The sequence below is a fragment of the Acomys russatus genome, chromosome 31 (assembly GCF_903995435.1).
Source record: "Acomys russatus chromosome 31, mAcoRus1.1, whole genome shotgun sequence".
Lineage (NCBI taxonomy): Eukaryota > Metazoa > Chordata > Mammalia > Rodentia > Muridae > Acomys > Acomys russatus.
Window position 1 is genome coordinate 21,732,997 of NC_067167.1, and position 17,459 is coordinate 21,750,455.

The following is a 17,459-nucleotide window of genomic DNA, read 5'->3' on the forward strand; positions in this document are numbered from 1 at the left end:
GGAAAATAGTATCTACCTATTCCTCCGTGCGTTCTGTGATTTCTATGTAGCAGATAAAATACACCATTACACTGTTCTTTTTTTTTTTTTTTTTATTCTTGTTACATCTCAATGTTTATCCCATCCCTTGTATCCTCCCATTCCTCCCCCCCCCCCATTTTCCCATTATTCCCCTCCCCTATGACTGTTCCTGAGGGGGATTACCTCCCCCTGTATATTCTCATAGGGTATCAAGTCTCTTCTTGGCTACCAGCTGTCCTTCCTCTGAGTGCCACCAGGTCTCCCCCTCCAGGGGACATGGTCAAATGTGAGGCACCAGAGTACGTGAGAAAGTCATATCACACTCTCCACTCAACTGTGGAGAATATTCTGACCATTGGCTAGATCTGGGAAGGGGTTTAAAGTTTACCTCCTGTATTGTCCTTGGCTGGTGCCTTAGTTTGAGCGGGACCCCTGGGCCCAAATCTGCCTATCATATTGTTCTACTTGTAGATTTCTAGGACCCTCTGTATCCTTTTATTTTGCTATTCTCCCATGCGTCTCTCATTTAGAGTCCCAATAGGATGCCCTCCCCTCTGTCCCAGTTTCCTGGTAAGTGAAGGCTTTCGTGGGACATGTCCCTTGGGCTAGTATGCAGATATAAGTGAGTATATACCATTTGATTCTTTCTGCTTCTGGGTTAACTCACTCATGATCATTTCTAGCTCAATCCATTTATCCACAAATTTCGGGAATTCCTTGTTTTTAATAGCTGAGTAGTATTCCATAGTGTATATGTACCACAGTTTCTTTATCCACTCTTCTACTGAGGGACACTTAGGCTGTTTCCATGTTCTGGCTATTATGAATAAGGCTGCTATGAACATGGTTGAGCAAATTTTCTTGTTGTGTGCTGGAGCATCTTCTGGGTATATTCCAAGGAGTGGAATAGCTGGGTCTTGAGGAAGCCCTATTCCCATTTTTCTGAGATAGCACCAGATAGATTTCCAAAGTGGCTGTACTAGTTTGCATTCCCACCAGCAATGAAGGAGTGTTCCTCTCTCCCCACATCCTCGCCAGCATGTGGTGTCGCTTGAGTTTTTGATCTTAGCCATTCTGATGGGTGTAAGATGGAATCTCAGAGTTGTTTTGATTTGCATTTCCCTGATGACTAAGGAGGTTGAGCATTTCTTTAAGTGTTTCTCAGCCATTTGAAATTCCTCTGTTGAGACTTCTCTGTTTAGTTCCAAGCCCCATTTCTCTATTGGGTTATTCGGTTTGGTGGTGTTTCATTTCTTGAGTTCTTTATATATTTTGGATATTAGACCTTTGTCAGATGTAGGGTTGGTGAAGATTTTTTCCCAGTCTGTAGGCTGTCGCTTTGTTCTCTTGACAGTGTCTCCCATTACACTGTTCTTAATAGGTATCATTAGTTCTTTCATTTTAAACATAAGAAAATTGGTAGAACCAACTTAAGACTTTGGGACAACAGTGTATTAAAAAAAAAACATACTTTTTGATCATTGCATTATGCTGCCTCCTATTGGAAGGGCAGTGCCAGAGTGAGTCCTCATACCTGAGAACAGATTGTCCTTCACTTACGCCACCACACGCCGTCCCAAGCCTCCAGTTGCTTTTTAAAAGTTAATTTAAGACTAAACTAGGGAACGCATAGTAGCCGATAATAATCAGCTATTAATTATTTTGGTAATACAGCCAAGACTTGATAGCTGTGTGCCCAGTAAGATTCTCTTTATGGGACACATCCTTATTTCTGAAGTTAGTTTGTCCCATTTAACTGGAGGCCTCATGCCATGTGATGTCAGACTACTTAACTTGCTTCAGTGAACTTTGGTGATCTTGCTGTTACAGAGATGCTGCCTCTGATCTTTGTTTTCACAGTAAAGCTGCTGACAAAGCAAAAGGGGTGTTTGAACTTAAGAATCATTCTCTGAAAAACATCAACAGAGTCATAAAGATGGCCAGCTATATCAAACTGCTAAGCAGCTAAGATGTTAAAGATCCCATTGCTTTCTGAAATTTTTTTGTGTTTATTTTCTACAAATTAGTTCACAGCTGCGGCGTGAACTGTCTGTCATTCCATCCTTTGGGGAACAACCTTGTCACTGCCTCTTCTGATGGAACACTGAAGATTCTGGATCTCCTAGAGGGAAGACTCATATACACATTTCAAGGACATACGGTATCGGCACTAAATGAGATATACTTTAAAGTTTGCTTCCCTTTATTATATCCCTTTATTATTTTTTTAATAACCATGTGCATTTGCTGCTACTCCTATACTTTGATTTTTTTTTACTTCTAAGTTTTTAAAGATTTATTTATTTGTTTGTTTGTTTACAATTTTCTGCCTGCATGTACACCTGCACTCCAGAAGAGAACACCACAATAGATCTCGTTATAGATGGTCGTGACCCACTATATGGTTACTTGGAATTGAACTCAAGACTTCTGGAAGAGCAATCAGTGCTCTTAACCTCTGAGCCATCCCTCCAGCTCCTACTTCTAACTTTTTAATCTCTAGAAGCAGTTCTTAAATCCAATGACTTTTGCCATGCATTAAGTACTACTGCCCTCTCAGTGTATAGCACAGGCTAGCCCGCTTAGATGGAGGGGGATCCTTCCTTTATCTTTCCCACCACTCTGATGCTGGCTCACTAGCTCAGATACTCTTCTCTCCCCGGCTCTCCTTTCACTGACCTGACTGCTGAGTTCAAAAGCAATTCAGCCATCAGAGCCGACCACCTCTGCTAACCGTTGTGCAGCTATTCTTCCTGTGTTGCCTGTCACTGGGCCACCACGCCTGGCACACTCTGCATATAACACTCGCTTGCCTGCCAGATCAGCCATATCCTCTTTTAACAAACTCACTGGGGAGAAAGCTGAAAGCTGACATTTCGGCTCTAGTGTTCCTTACTCTTTTGTCTTATATCTCAACTGGTTTAGAACTAAGGGAAATGAGATTGATGCATTTAAAGTCTGTTATGTCTGTTAAACTATTCTTCGCTTGTGGGTAAATATTCAAATTTGTAAACTCTTTAGAACAAATTCTTTGTTTCCTGCTTTGCACACTGAGTATTTTCTTTTAAGTGAGTACAAGCTCTTCATAGACCTGAAGGGGCTTCCTGGTCTAGAAGATAAGGCGTCTTTCTGCCTCATCTGTCCTGCCCAACTTCCTGCTCTGCTCCTCTGTTCTACGCCAGTGTTAGGGCAGAGCAGAAGCAGTTCAGCCCCATGCAGACACTCGAGTTTAGGGCAAATAAATACAATCTCTGAAGAGTGGCCAGAGGATATTGATATTGAGATATCTATAAAGTAATGCTACATAATTAGGGAAAAGATAGAGAGCATTTAGGAGAAAACCGCTCTGCACACAGATGGCATTTCTCATCTGGCGGTGAAGATGTTTATGAAGCTGCACAGCCTAAGTCTGTGGCATGGCGGGCAGGTTAGTCTTGCTGTGGTAAGAAACCCTCACAAGTGCTGAAGGGAGGAAGGGCTTATTTCCCTTACAGTTCCAGAAGGATACAGTGTACCATGCACAGAAGTCATGCAACAGGGACGTGATGCCAGCCTGTCACGTTGCATTGGTAGTCTGGAAGCCGTGCGGGGGTGGGGGGCGGGGAGGAGAGCGAGAGAGAGATCAGGAAGTGAGACTAGTTTATGACACCGCAAAGCACACCCGTGGTGACGCACCTCCTCCAGGAGGACTCCACTCCTGAAGATTCCATGCCTTTCCAGATAGTACCACCAGCTGCGATTAAGTGTCCAAATGTAAAAGTCTAGGGGGACAGGTCACATTCAGAGCATAATGCAGGGCGTTCTTGAATAAAGCAAAGTGTTTTCTCCAAAGCTTAGCGTATTCGTTAAGCATATGTTAAAACACACAAATGCCTCCATTTCAAGATGAGAAATAATTCCTACCATCCTAATGGACTGAGGGGTTATGTACCTTGACCACATGCAAAGTACAGATATCTAACGTCTCAGGAATGGGTTAAGCACTCATGTCTTGATAGATAATTTCAGGGCATCCCACTAGCCTCCACCTGCTCTGTGTATTCCAGTGGATCGTTCTCGTGCTTGGGATGCTGTTGTTTTACTACTCAGAGCTCTCCTACTGTGTCCTGCTCTTAAACTCTCAAGAGCTCTCAGTAGAGCCCACTGTGGTCAGGAAGTGATCACTTCATAGTTACTGTTCAGTTTTTATTAGTAATTGGTTAAATACACACCGGAAAGCTAGAAAAGGCCTAGCATGTCAAACCAGCCTATACATGCGCAAGCTTTTCTTTAAAGGAGAAAAGGGCCATTCCTTCTTTTTCCCATCATTACTTGCTTGTTCTCAGCCACCATTCATTGTTAGCTACTGCTGTGTCCCTCAGACACCAGTCACTCACTGTGTAGCGCAGAGGTGGCACTCAGTCCTGTGGGCCATGGGAAACCCGCTCCCAATACTTTTCTCTTTGTCTCCCTTTATCTCTCAGGGACCTGTCTATAGTGTTTCGTTTTCGAAGGATGGAGAACTGTTTGCATCCGGCGGGGCAGACGCGCAGGTCTGTACGTCTTTCGTTTTATTCGCAGGACCTGATTCTTACGAAGACATCTTTGACTGTACTAGGGTGCTCATCACTAGCTAGTTCGTGTATGATGAGACGATTGCCTGTGGGTTTTTATGTTAACTTAGCAACAGGTTTACTGTCACATTGCTGAGACAGTTCCAGTTGAACAGTTTTAAGAATTCTGGCCAGGCAGTGGTGGCGCACTCCTTTTGTCCCAGCACTCTGGAGGCAGAGGCAGACGCCTGGCCTGTGAGTTCAAGGCCAGCCTGGTCTACAAAGTGAGTTCCCGGGCAGCCGGGGCTGCACAGAGAAACCCCGTCTGGAAAAAACAAAAAAGAAAAAAGGAACTGTTCCAAGATCACAGCTATTGAGTATCACAAAGAATTCCATAGATATATTGTCTTGCTATATTTTATGCTAAATAATACATTTAGTTGACATTTACTGAATGCCCAGTTTCAATGTCATTTTACCTGAGTTGTTGCCTAAGATTTTGTCTGTATATCTTGGTTAGTAAAATATTGACCCTCTTGAGGACTATATGTAGGTCAGTGATGAGGCAAATCTACATTTACATGAGATGACCAAAAGTCAATCATAGCCAGATTATTAAATAAGATGAATGGTCAGGTCAAAAGCATGGTCTGGAGCTTTTGGTGAAGAGTAGGGAGAGAGGTTTTGAGTTCCTAAAATATTACCTAAATAAGAATTTGGTTTGGTTTAGTTTGGGTTTGGTGGCAGTATTTTTTCAGACAAGGTCTCACTGTGTACCACTAACTGGCCTGGAACTCACCGGGTAGACCAGCCTGGCTTCCAACCTACAATGATCTACCTGCCTCTACTGCCCAGGTACATGTCCTGCCTCATCCAGATCAAAGTAGGAATTTAAAGTCAGGTATGAAGGCTATTCGGAATGCTGCATCCCCTCCCTGCCATGCCTCAATTATTGAAGAGCAAGGGCAGGCGTGTGTAGCTCTACACACATCCTGACTGTTCAGAAAAATTCTGTATGTTGGACTTTTTAAAATCAGCTCTATTGTTTATATGAAAGTCAGTAACTACCAACACCTTTGACTCTATAGGCCTTGGTATGGAGGACTAACTTTACTCAATCACATGGTAAAGATCTGAATAAAAGAACCCTCAAAAGATTGCACTTTGAGTCCCCGCCACACCTTCTTGACATCTACCCACGATCACCACATCTCCATGAAAAGAAAAGGGAGACTGTTGAGGTGAGTGTATTGTGCGCATTTATCCTCCATTCACAGCATTGCAGGGCTGCTGGTGGACCCGGGCCATAAAATTAGACTCACTTTCATAAAATCCAGTCCTGCCACAAACCATGGTGTTCAGTAGTGTGTACATTTCTTGATGGCTTGGAAATAAAGCTCAAAATTATATTGACAGCAATAGAAATGATAAATCTATCAGCTTCAGAGTCTGAACTTGTTTCCTAACCAGTCACTTTATGAGCACCCTGAAAATAGGACTGAAAGACAGGCTTTGTATAACAATTACTGAAGCACATTTCCAGGAATGTTTTACTGTGTGTGTGTGTGTGTGTGTGTGTGTGTGTGTGTGTGTGTGTGTGTTTACCTTTACAGGCCTGAAAGAAAGGCACTTGCTACACTATGCCTGACATGATTTAAGTTCAACCCCCAGATGCCACATGGTGGAAAGAGAACTGACTACCACAAGTTGTCCTCTGACTTACACACACACACACACACACACACACACACACACACACTTTCTTCCTAAATGAATTTTTTAAAATACTTTATCTTTCTAGGAGTAGTTTCTCAGATTCTCACTTTATGTACTGCGCTGACCTTGAACTCAACAACAATCCTCCTGTGTCAGTTTCCCAAGTACCAGGATTACAGACATGAGCCACTATTAGAGCCTTTTTATAATTATCTGTTGAATAGAAGGCATTTGTTGGCATATTCCCTTATTTTACTCCATCAATTTAAGTTCTTTTCCTTCTGAGAAAAATTTATTTTGCTGAATCCTTACCTCATGTTAGGCTGTCTTACGTGATCCCTTTTTGTTTGTTTGTTTTATTTTACTTTATTATAATATATTCAGATTACATCCTGATTATTATCCTCTCGTTTGTATCTTCCACCCTATTCCCCTCCCCTAGACATCTGACAGAAAATTTTAGAATTAAGCTTAGTTGTTTAGGGGTTAAGATATTTTTAGGTCTAGATAGATGGGTTTTTTTTGTTTGTTTGTTTTTTTAGATAGATGTTTTAAGTTGATAATGATGAGATATGATAAATATTGATTTACATTTGGAATTTTCGACGCACCAAAATAGGAAAGATGTTTTCTTCAAGGTTGCTAAATAACCAAAGCACTAAGAATGTAACATTTATATAATTTATATAATTCCTGATTGTTTCATGGTTCTTCTTGCTGTAGGTAGTTTATTGTATATATGTGTAATAATATAAATATATATGTAAAATTTTTTAAAAATATTTAATTTTTTAAAAAAAGAAGAGGACCTCCTCCCCCACCATATGACCACAGCCTATCAGGTCTCATCTGGATAGCCTGCTTCCCCTTCCTCTGTGAGCCACCAGGCCTCCCACCAAGGGGAAGTGATCAAATTGGGGGCACCAGAGTTCATATCAGAAGCAGTCCCCCACTTCCCCCACAACCATAGAGAACTGGGCAGAGCGCTGAGCATGGTGTGGAAGAACTAGAGAACGGAATGGTCTGGAACAGAGAGGGTGCAGTCCCACAGGAGAGCATCAGGGCCAGCGGATCTGGACCCAGGGGCTCTGCACGTTCATGCCTGCACACACTGTTGCACGCTTCTTTGTTAAGTCTATTTCTCTTCTGAGAGCTGATACCAGAAATCACTGTCTCCCTGCTCATGTGAGTTTACTTTTCTGTCATTACAGAGCTTGGGTTTTAGAGTATTTATTTTGCTTTCTTACATTTTCTGGTTTTGGCTTTTGAGATGAGATCTCATGTAGCTTAGACTAGCCTTGAGCTCACTGTGTTGTGGAGGCTGACCTTGAACTCCTATTCTGCCTGCCAGGTCAGAGGCCTCTGCAGCTGAGTGCTGAGGCACAGTAGCCCAGCTCAGTCTGTCCTATCTTCTCTTCCCCACCTCAGTCAGTTTAGCTTTGCTTTCATCACTCTTGGTCTTCCTCGGGCCTTCCTGTTATCCTCCCCTGAAGCATGCACACCCTAAGTTGGTGGGGAGGGCAGCGGGTGCTTTGTTTGAGGTCTCAGCACAACCTCAGAGTGACCTCAAAGTCATTATCCCCAATTCTGGGACTCTACCATACCTAGGAGATTGTTTCTTCTATTTTGTCTAATCCACCCTATTTGGATATTTCTACTCTTGTTTCTTGTAGGAGGGTTGATTTTCAGTTTTTTGTTATACCTTTTATCCTTTTGGATAATCATCTGCGTATTAAACCACTATGCTTTATTAAATGTTCATGCTATGCCATCATTTATGAGTGCCTGCGTGCATGCCTGCGTGTGTGCATGCATACAGATGTTTGATGCTGGAAAGCCAACCCAAGGACTCTTACATGCTACAAGTGATCCACCACAGAGTTACATTCCTAGCCCTTATTTTTCCTTTCATTCTTTGAACAAAAGATTATATATATTTAAAAAAATAATTATTCTTATTTTCATGTGTGTGGGTATTTTGCCTGCCTGTGTGACTGGGCACCATGTGCATGCAGTGCCCTTCAAAGCCAGAAGAGAGTGTCAGGTCCCCTGGAACTAGAGTCATAAATGGTTGTGAGTGTGCCATGTGCGTGCTAGGTCCTCTGGAAGAGCAGCCAGTGCTCTTAACCACTGAGTCTCTAGCCCAAGAATGTAATTTTTCCTCAGTTACTGCAGTTATTAAGTGTATTTGTTGGCCTCTTATGATCATATGTTCCATACAAAATAAGTGTGTGTGTGCATGCATACATACAAGCATACATGAAAACACACACATACAATATATACACATGTGTATACACATGTGTGTATATATTGTGTATACATATGTGTATATATTGTATGTGTGTGTTTTCCCTTGAGTGGCCTTTTCTTGTGTTACCAAAGCTAGTTTTTGGTCCTTGGGGGCTTTTACTTTAGCATTTCTATGGCGTGGCTGGCAAGACCAGGCTGTAGAAACCCTTGGCCCTGTCATTTACATGGCTGTCACCCCAGTAGTGTGTACTAGAGCTACAGGTCACCATTGAGTGGTATTTCCTTGGTGTTGTGCTCTCAAGCCTTTTACTCTGTGATTCACTGTCAGCTCTGGTCCATTTGAGAGAGCTAGACCTTAAAATGTCAACAAGTTGACTGCTCTGACTCTTGAGTTGAGAGCCCTGAAACCAGCCAGGCTCTTTTGTGTGGTTCGGTCAGGATGACCCAGGCTGTGCAAAGACGCTCTCGACTGTGCCTCTCACATGAGCACTTACATTTCTATTAAAAGCTGCCTTTTCGCTATGAAACTAGCGGCCAGTTGCACTGAGCATAATGCAGAGAATGTGCCTTAACATTTTGGGTGGCCCCGAGGAAGTTGGCCTTGGTGCCCTGTTTAAGTCACCGGTTTGAGCTAACTATCTAGTGTGGCTGACTTCTATAAAACACTTGCAGATGCTGTGCCAGAGAAGTAAAAGCATTCTGCGTGTAAAGTGCCAATCACCTCACTTTAAAAATAAGCTCACAGTAAAGCAAAATATAGCTTTTTTTGTAGAAAGCATATACTTAGCATTATAAAAAGAGTCATTGGGTATCAAGTTATTTTTAAAGTCTTCAAGTTAATGAATATATAGATCCCTTGCAGAAAGAAAAACTGGTTTAATTTAAAACTAAAACTTTCACATAGATGTGATGTAGACTAGAAGAGAAGCATTGTTCCATTCATGATAAACTATGCTTTATAATAATTCTGTGGGTTAAATGTTCTGTCAAAGCTTTAGGAAGGTGCGTTTACATTACTTCAGAAGTACTTCAAACTGAAAACGTTCTGTGCTCAGAATTTAAAGAAAATACAAAACTATCATTTTTTACAAATAGTGTTGAAGTAATCTCTCATGTCTCTCTCCCTCTCTCTGTCTCTGTCTCTCTCTGTCTCTCTCTGTCTGTCTCTCTCTCTCTCTCTCTCTCTCTTTCTCCATGGGTGTTTTATTTTTTAGTTTAGAGCAGTATCAACTCCCTATGACTTACAGCTTGCTATATTTTTATTTATTTCACATCCCAATAACAGCTTTCCCTCCCTTCTCACCTCCCCACCATACTCCGGTCCTCCCTTTCTCCACAGAAAAAGCTCAAAACAGGGGAGGCCACCCATAGATAACATCCCGCCCTGGATGATATCCAAGTTGCAGCAGGACTAAGGGCATTTTCTCCTATTAAGGCTAGGCAAGGCAGCCCAGTTAGGGGAAAGGGATCCAAAGGCAGGCAACAGAGTCAGATATTGCTTCCACTTCCACTGTTAGGAGTCCCACGTGAAAACCAAGCTGCAGAACTGTTACATATGTGCCAAGGGCCTAGGTCCATCCCATGCATGCTGTTTGGTGGTTCTGTCTCTGTGGGTCCCTATGTGCCCAGGTTAGTTGGATCTGTGTTTTCTTGTGGTGTCCTTCACCTCTCTGGCTCCTTCAGTTCTTTGTCCCCCTCTTTCTTAGACGTCCCCAAGTTCTGCCTAATGCTTGGCTGTTGGTCTCTGCATCTGTTTCATCAGTTGCTGGAGGAAGCCTCTCTGATGACAGTTATGCTGGGCTCCTGTCTGCAAACATAGCAGGGCATCATTACTAGTGTCAGGGGTGGGCGCTCTCTCGTGGCATGGGTCTCAAGCTGGGCCAGTCACTGGGTGGTCATTCTGTCAATTTCTCCTCTATCTTTACCTTGTTGGCAGGATAAATTGTGGATCTAAGATTTTGTGGCTGGGTTGGTGTCCCAGTCCCTCTATTGGAAGTCTTTTCTGGTTACAGGAGATGGCTGGTTCAGGCTCCATATCCCCCATTGCCAGGAGTCTTAGCTAGGGTCAGCCTCATAGATTTTGGGGAGTTTCCATTGACATAGGTTTACCAAGATGCCGCACCACCACCGATTCCAGTCCCCGCCTCTCTCTGTACTCTCTTCCTTAGATCGTCCCCCTCCTTGATCCCTCCTACTCCCCTCCTCACCCCCTCTCTAATCCTGCATTCTCCCTCCATCATACATTTCTATTTCCCCTTCTCAGGGAGATTTCAAGTGTTCCCCTTGGGCCCATCGGTTACTTGAGTCTGTAGATTATAGCATGGTTATCCTGTCCTCTCTGGCTACCATCCACTTATAAGTGACTACATACCATGTGTGTCTTTCTGGGGCCCAAAACCAAGCATTGTATATACTTAGTATGTTTTCTTAACCTTCTGGTAAACTTGTTTGACCTTTGCAAAGCCCACTGGCTTGCCGGCCTCAGCTGCTTTATTTGTATGAAGATCAGGACCGTGCAGCATCTCAGATCTCTGCTATCTCTGCTAGATGTGTAAATTACTAATTCTTACATAGATGGAGGGGTGACAGTCAAATTGCTCTGAGAATACACCAGAGGGAGCCACGTGAAGGAAGTCACGGTGCACAGAAGCCTAGCCCTGTGAACACCGTCCTGTATCCCGTCCTCTGATCCCTGGAGATGTGGAGCTGAAGCCGTCCACCCTAATTAAAATCAAGCATGAGAACAGTGTCTTCCCATGTTGTTGGGGAAGCCTAGCTTTCATATGCGCGCCTTCACCTAGCCTGTACACATTAGTAGTAGTAGTTCTTGTCAACCCCGTCAACCTGCCACGAGAGAAAACTGCACTGTACTGCTCCAGAAAAGAAAAAAAAAAAAATCAACTTCCTCGCAAAAAGTGTTCATGATATTACATTTGCATGGCACTGTCCACTCCTCTTTTGTATAGTCAGTGGGAAAACCAGACCACCTTCTAAGAGATGGTGATAGACCCTTGTGAGACAGGGGGATCAGACAGCCATTCTAGACTTACGGACTATTCAAAGGGATAGTACTTAAGTCAAAATTGTTAATAAAGTGAATATCTTGATTGCTTTCAACTTCCAAATGGCCACTTGACTATACCATAATTTATAAATTGCATATGAAATTCTATATGTTACTTAGCAGGACAGAGCAATCCTTTTATTTAGCTAAATATTTTATGACGGCCTGCCCATGATTCATTGTTGAAAATTCTGTTGTAATCGATATAAATCTTCAAATCTTAGATCAGGTCTTTACCTTAATATCCGGATAAGGTTAAAACTATTACCATTGAGAACAAAAATATAATTGCCTGTCTGCCAATTCCGTATTTTATTTCTAGCTGAAGTCTATGTTTATACTGTTTTGTCCTCAGTAAATGTCCTGGGGCACTTACATGATAATTATAACAACAGTAATAAGAATACCTAACGCCATACAACACTTTTCCATATCTTTACGTAAATTACTTAATAGTGCTACAAGCATTGAGAATCAGTGATGGTTTTAGCCACATGAGGGTTGAAGTGAGTAGTAGCCAACAGTACTGGAGTTGTCCCCTGGTTTAGTTGATGAGAACCCAGCCTCTCAGCCCCACTCCATTTCAAGGCCACTTGATTTAGGTGGCAGCAATCATGTTGCCGTGTGGTAAAAAACTATTAGTTACATAAATTCCAAACTTGTAGGAAGTCAAAAGTTTCTTACAGGAGGTGTTTATTCTTTCTAGTCTGTGGCATAAACTCTCTGAGCAGTTTCTATTTCAGAAGAAAACCCAAGTTGGTGGCCATTTTTATATCTACACTAGGTGGCAGTAGAGAAAAGAGTAAAATGTCTCTTGGCCCACTCACCTAAGACGGAAAAAGTCAGCCCACCTCACAGACATGGATGAGGAGGTCTCTGTCCTGCGCTCAAAAACAGCGGGAAGGCAGAAGAGGTGTTGGCCAACTGGGCCAGGTGTCCTCCACCCCCGCTTCACGGTGTTTTCCAGCTGTGCGCCTTCACACTAACACAACTGGCTGCAGCATTATAAGACGTAGTTATTACTTCTAAATCTGCAGCCAGAGGACTGAGTGTGGTGTCACACAAGCCTGTAATCACAACACTTGGGAGGGAAGGGAAAGAGGAACAGGAGTTTGAGGCCCGTGTGTGGTCCATAGCCATGGTAGGATCGGTCCCCAAAACAAAACCGGGCCAGCAGACTACCTCAGCAGGTAAAGGCATTTGCAGCCCACCCTGTCAACTGAGTCCAACCCCGGGATCCACATGGTAGAAGGAAAACACCAAGTCTCACAAGTTGTCTTTAAGCCTCCACACATATGCCCATGGCACACTCACATGTGTAAGAGTGCATGCGCTCTCACATGCACATACAAATATATAAATAAGTGTATTAATTATAACGACAGCTGTGGCCATCAAGCCTGAGCACTTTAGAGGTCACTCTGTCCTTCTTTCCAGGGGCTTAGCCCACTAAGACAGACGTTAGTAGTGTCTCATGTCTCCCAGGTGGACCTCTCTAAAGCACTGTAGACTCGAGCCTCATTGTTTTCCAAGTTTCTTTGAGCCTGTCAAACTCCAGTCTGTCTGTCTGTTTTCCTGCCCCTGTGTTTTTGTTCATTTGTAGCACGCCTATGCCCTGCTCATGTATGGGATAGGTTCCTTATCCCACCCTGTCTTTCTGACTTGTTTTCTAAAGCTTGTTTTGTTTTTATTTTTTGCTTGAGAAGATGTATTAAGCTGTGTTTCCTTCATAAATATCCTTTGTGATTGAGCAATGAACTAGAGGTTTCTTCTGGGCTCCTAAGCACTGAATGTTATACTGTTGGTGTGCTATAAGGTCCAGCCACCCATATTGTCCTTGGCTTACTTCTCTGAGGGCGACTGGATTGTATTTGGTTTGTTTTGGGGCCTTTGAAATAACTTCCCTCAGAGGCAGTCACCAATACAGAAAACCATTCCCGCTTTTCTATAATTTCACTACCTACATAATTTCAAATCTATAATTAAATATTGCTTTTTACTGAATGGTTTGAAACTTTTGAGTAAATAAGGTTGTTTTGAGTATGTTTTTCTGTAACTTGCCTTTTTATTTCATATAAGAAGCCTTGAGAAGTACATATGACATGAGTTGCTACATTTATATGCTGTACAGGGCCGGGTCCTGCTCGGTAGGAGCTGCTGTGTTGTATTTCAGTGACTTGACCTTACAGCTAGGTCCCGCCGTAGAGTTTGCCATTCATGCTGTTTCAAAGCCCTGTGTTTATTAGCCATTAGGTTTCCATTTCTTCAGATTGTTTTCCCATGGGATGTCTGTTTTCTACATTTCTGTGTACGAGCTTTTGTATGGCTTTTAGATATTTCCCCCTGTTCCATTATCTTAGTGTTCATTTTATGATAGGCCCGGTTAAACACATCTGACACATTAGGCGTGCTCACCGACACGTTTCCCCCCTGCCTTATGGTTTTGCTTTTTCAGTTTTTCAGATGCCGTTCTCCACCTCTGGTTATAACAGGATCGTATTTGTTCCTTCTTGCTGCTTTTACAGTTTGATCATCACATTCTGGGTTCAGCTTCCCTCCTGCCTATCCTGCCTATCCTGCCTGTCAGGGGTCCGTGGACCTGGCCAGATTTTAGAACTGTCAGTCATCCTTGTGTATTCACTAATGTTGCCATTGACGCCTACTGTGTTTATTTCCCATCTATAGTGCTTCCAAACTATCTGTGTACAGCTTTCTGTTTACTTGAGACTTTTTTAAAAAAAGATTTATTTGTTTATTAAGTCTACAGTGTTCTGCTTGCATGTACACTTGCACTCCAGAAGGGAGCACCAGATTTGGTTGTGAGCCACCATGTGGTTGCTGGGAATTGAACTCAGGACCTTTGGAAGAACAGGCAGTGTTCTTAACCTCTGAGCCATCTCTCCAGCCCACTTCTTGAGACTTTTTAAAAATGTCACTGAAGTCTTAGTCTTTCCCATTAATGTCTGGGGAATTATCTTCAGCTTTATAGCATTACACAGGCTCTTTTGATACTGCCCATATTTTAAGTTCATGTTGAAATCCATTTGGATTTGTGTGTGGGGTGGGGCTAGCCATCCTCTTTGGTTCCCTTTGTGAAGCTGGGGACCCAGGTACATTCTGTTTAGTTCTCCCTCGGCCATCACTGTAATTTTGAATGAGTTTATTACTTCCTTTCTAATTCTTATATCTTAACATTTTGTCTCTTTTTCCTGTTTTACTATACTGGCTAGGATTTTTTCTGCATCCCTTGAGGTGGGTCTTTCTACTTAATGTTCCTCTGTAGATGAATTACATTGCTTTTAAAATGTGAAAATAACTATTTGTTGCTTAAGTTCAACATTGTCAATATTGTGTACCTTCGTAGGTTTAGTGAATTCACATTTTGCCAATATTTGTGTGTTTGTCAATAAGTATATGCTTTGTTTTTAGAATATAGTATGAATGGCCTATGAGTGTTTTGTTTTGTTTTGTTTTGTTTTTTTACAAATAGTATTTTATTTCTTACAATAGAAGATATCACTTTAACTTATTTTGTGTGTGCATACAGATTAATCCAAAACTTGAGGTGATGGATTTGCTGAGTTCTTCTCCCCCTGTTGTGGATGTCCTTTCTTTTGATTCAACCGCAGTAAGTTATTTTTCCTTTAATTTAGGCAATGTTAAATTATTTATCACAGTATGTGTGGCAGTGATAAAACTTGGGCTGAATAACCCAGCATTTCATCACAGCAAGGCGATATACAGATGTCGGTTATACATTTCTAAACAGCCACAAGGGGGCACAGCAACCATTTCCAGAACAGCTTTTCCTTTGGAAACCTCAAACTCCGTCTAATTACCCTTCCCTGCTCCCTGCCCCTGCTCCCTGCCCCAGGCTCCCCTGCCCCCTGCCCCCTGCCCCCTCCCTCCACCCCCCTGCTCCCTGCCCCTGGCTCCCCTGCCCCCTGCCCCCTACTTCCACCCCCCTGCTCCTTGCCCCTGGCTCCCCTGCCCTCTGCCTTCCTGCCCCTGCTTCCTGCCCCCTGCCCTCTTCCCCCTGCCCCCCACCACCTGCCCCCAGCCCGCTGCCACTGCCCCCACACTGCTGTCACAGAGCAGACTCCCTTTAGAAGTTCTAACTAAGGACAATGGTTCCTTCCCTTCCTTTTTGTTAATCTCTTCATGGATTATCCAGAAATAAAGTATCACTGTTACTTGAAATTTTGTTTATAAAAATTATCTGTATATTCTGCGTTCTGAGTGTCTGAAACAGAGCTTGAGCCGTTTACCTACTGAGTCCACTCGCTGTAGTACACAGATGACAGGTAACCCTGCTGGTTAGCGCACGCCTCACTGTGTGTTAGCTTTGACAGCACTGCCGCTGAACTGTCCAGTGAGTCGAACATTGTAGGTGAGGTTTTAAAGAAACACAGCCTGACATATAGACTTGAGTAGATGCCACGAATACCATCGACTGCAGAGGAGTTCCGCCTGTACCAGGAAGTACTCTAGTTATGAAGGGCCTCTTAGCATGAATGCCAGGCAGAGGACACTCTGCTTATGAGAAGGTGCCGTAACAAGAGCCATGTGGTGGCAAGCAGGAGCTCCTTATCAAGGGCAAGGCTGGGACTCACTGGTGGGAGCGTGTCTGTGCTGCTACCATGCTCATGGGCACAGCGTCATCAGCATTTCTGCGTGAATGAATGACTGGTCAGATCAAACATTAACGAGCGTGCGTAAACTTGCCACATGCTAGTTCTCTACCTAGTCTTCAATGCATTTGACACAAGGTTTGCCATCCACCTCACACACGGCGGTGGGTTGACATTTTTACCCCGTAGATAAGAAGCTTGTGGCATGAGCTTCTTCTTCGTGACATACCATATATCCAGCAGACTAAACTTTACTATTCTTGACCTTGAAACTATCTCAGATCATTAAAGATATTTTTGATCTACTTTTTAAGACATAGTCTCTGCCAGTAAGTACCCTTTCAGCTTTGCAGAGACTCTAAGAATGCTCAAGAGTCTGCTGTGGCCTGGCATGGTAGGCTTACCAGGTGGATCTCTGAGCTGGAGACCAGCCTGCTCTACACAGTGAGTTCCAGGACAGCCAGGGCTACACAGAGAAACCCTGTCTTGAAAAACCAAAACCCGAAAGAGTTTGCTGTGGAGGTGGGTCTGTCACCACCTACGGCAGAGAGTATTTACCCCTCAGAGATCATCCAGAGGAGCCAGAGGCAGCTAATTGACATGGTACTCGTGGGCACCATGCGTGACAAGTATGACAATTGTTATAAAACCTGGGAAGACTGAACAGAGTGGTTGCCTATGAGGAGAGGGCACTAGCTGAGCAATGGAGCTGTCTTTATGTCACAAAGCCAGGCTGACGTCAGTGAATGCGCTTAAAAGAAAGATTCCCGGTGTAAAAGGAGTTTTGCTAAACATGTTGGCATGTATCTTAAAATTTGGAAGTCAGAGGAAAGAGGGTATGAGTTTAATGCCACCATGAGTTATACAGTAAGACTTTATGCCAAAAGACAAAGGGCTAGGAATATGTGTCCATAGTAACTTGCCTAGTACATGAAAGGGAGACGTAGCTGTCTTCTAGTGTCTTGCTATTGAGAGGAAATTAAGGCATGCGGTGTAACTGTTGGTATTTATAGACTGCACTTCTTTCTCTAATGCCTGCCAGAAACTTTGATGCGTTGGGGAATCAAAACCAGTTCTTAGCAATCTGTGTATTTAAGGCTTGGCTGTAACCCTCTCCAAATGGTTCTCTGCAAAAGGTTGGTACTGGCTATCATATAGACATGGTTTCAAAATGCTTATCTTCTCAAATGCCTTAATCTTTATCTTGATTGTATCAAGTCACTTATATAGTTTTCTGGCTTT

General features: G+C 43.0%; 1 protein-coding gene across 1 annotated transcript in view; it reads left to right on the plus strand.

Moving 5' to 3' along the window:
* The window catches only part of Poc1b (POC1 centriolar protein B), a 98,042-nt gene that overhangs the window by 47,953 nt on the left and 32,630 nt on the right, over positions 1 to 17,459 (plus strand). The window contains exons 7-10 of the mRNA XM_051139952.1: positions 2,049 to 2,182; positions 4,485 to 4,553; positions 5,642 to 5,794; positions 15,134 to 15,214. Coding sequence (XP_050995909.1) covers positions 2,049 to 2,182; positions 4,485 to 4,553; positions 5,642 to 5,794; positions 15,134 to 15,214 — 437 coding nt within the window. The remainder of the gene's footprint in view (positions 1 to 2,048; positions 2,183 to 4,484; positions 4,554 to 5,641; positions 5,795 to 15,133; positions 15,215 to 17,459) is intronic.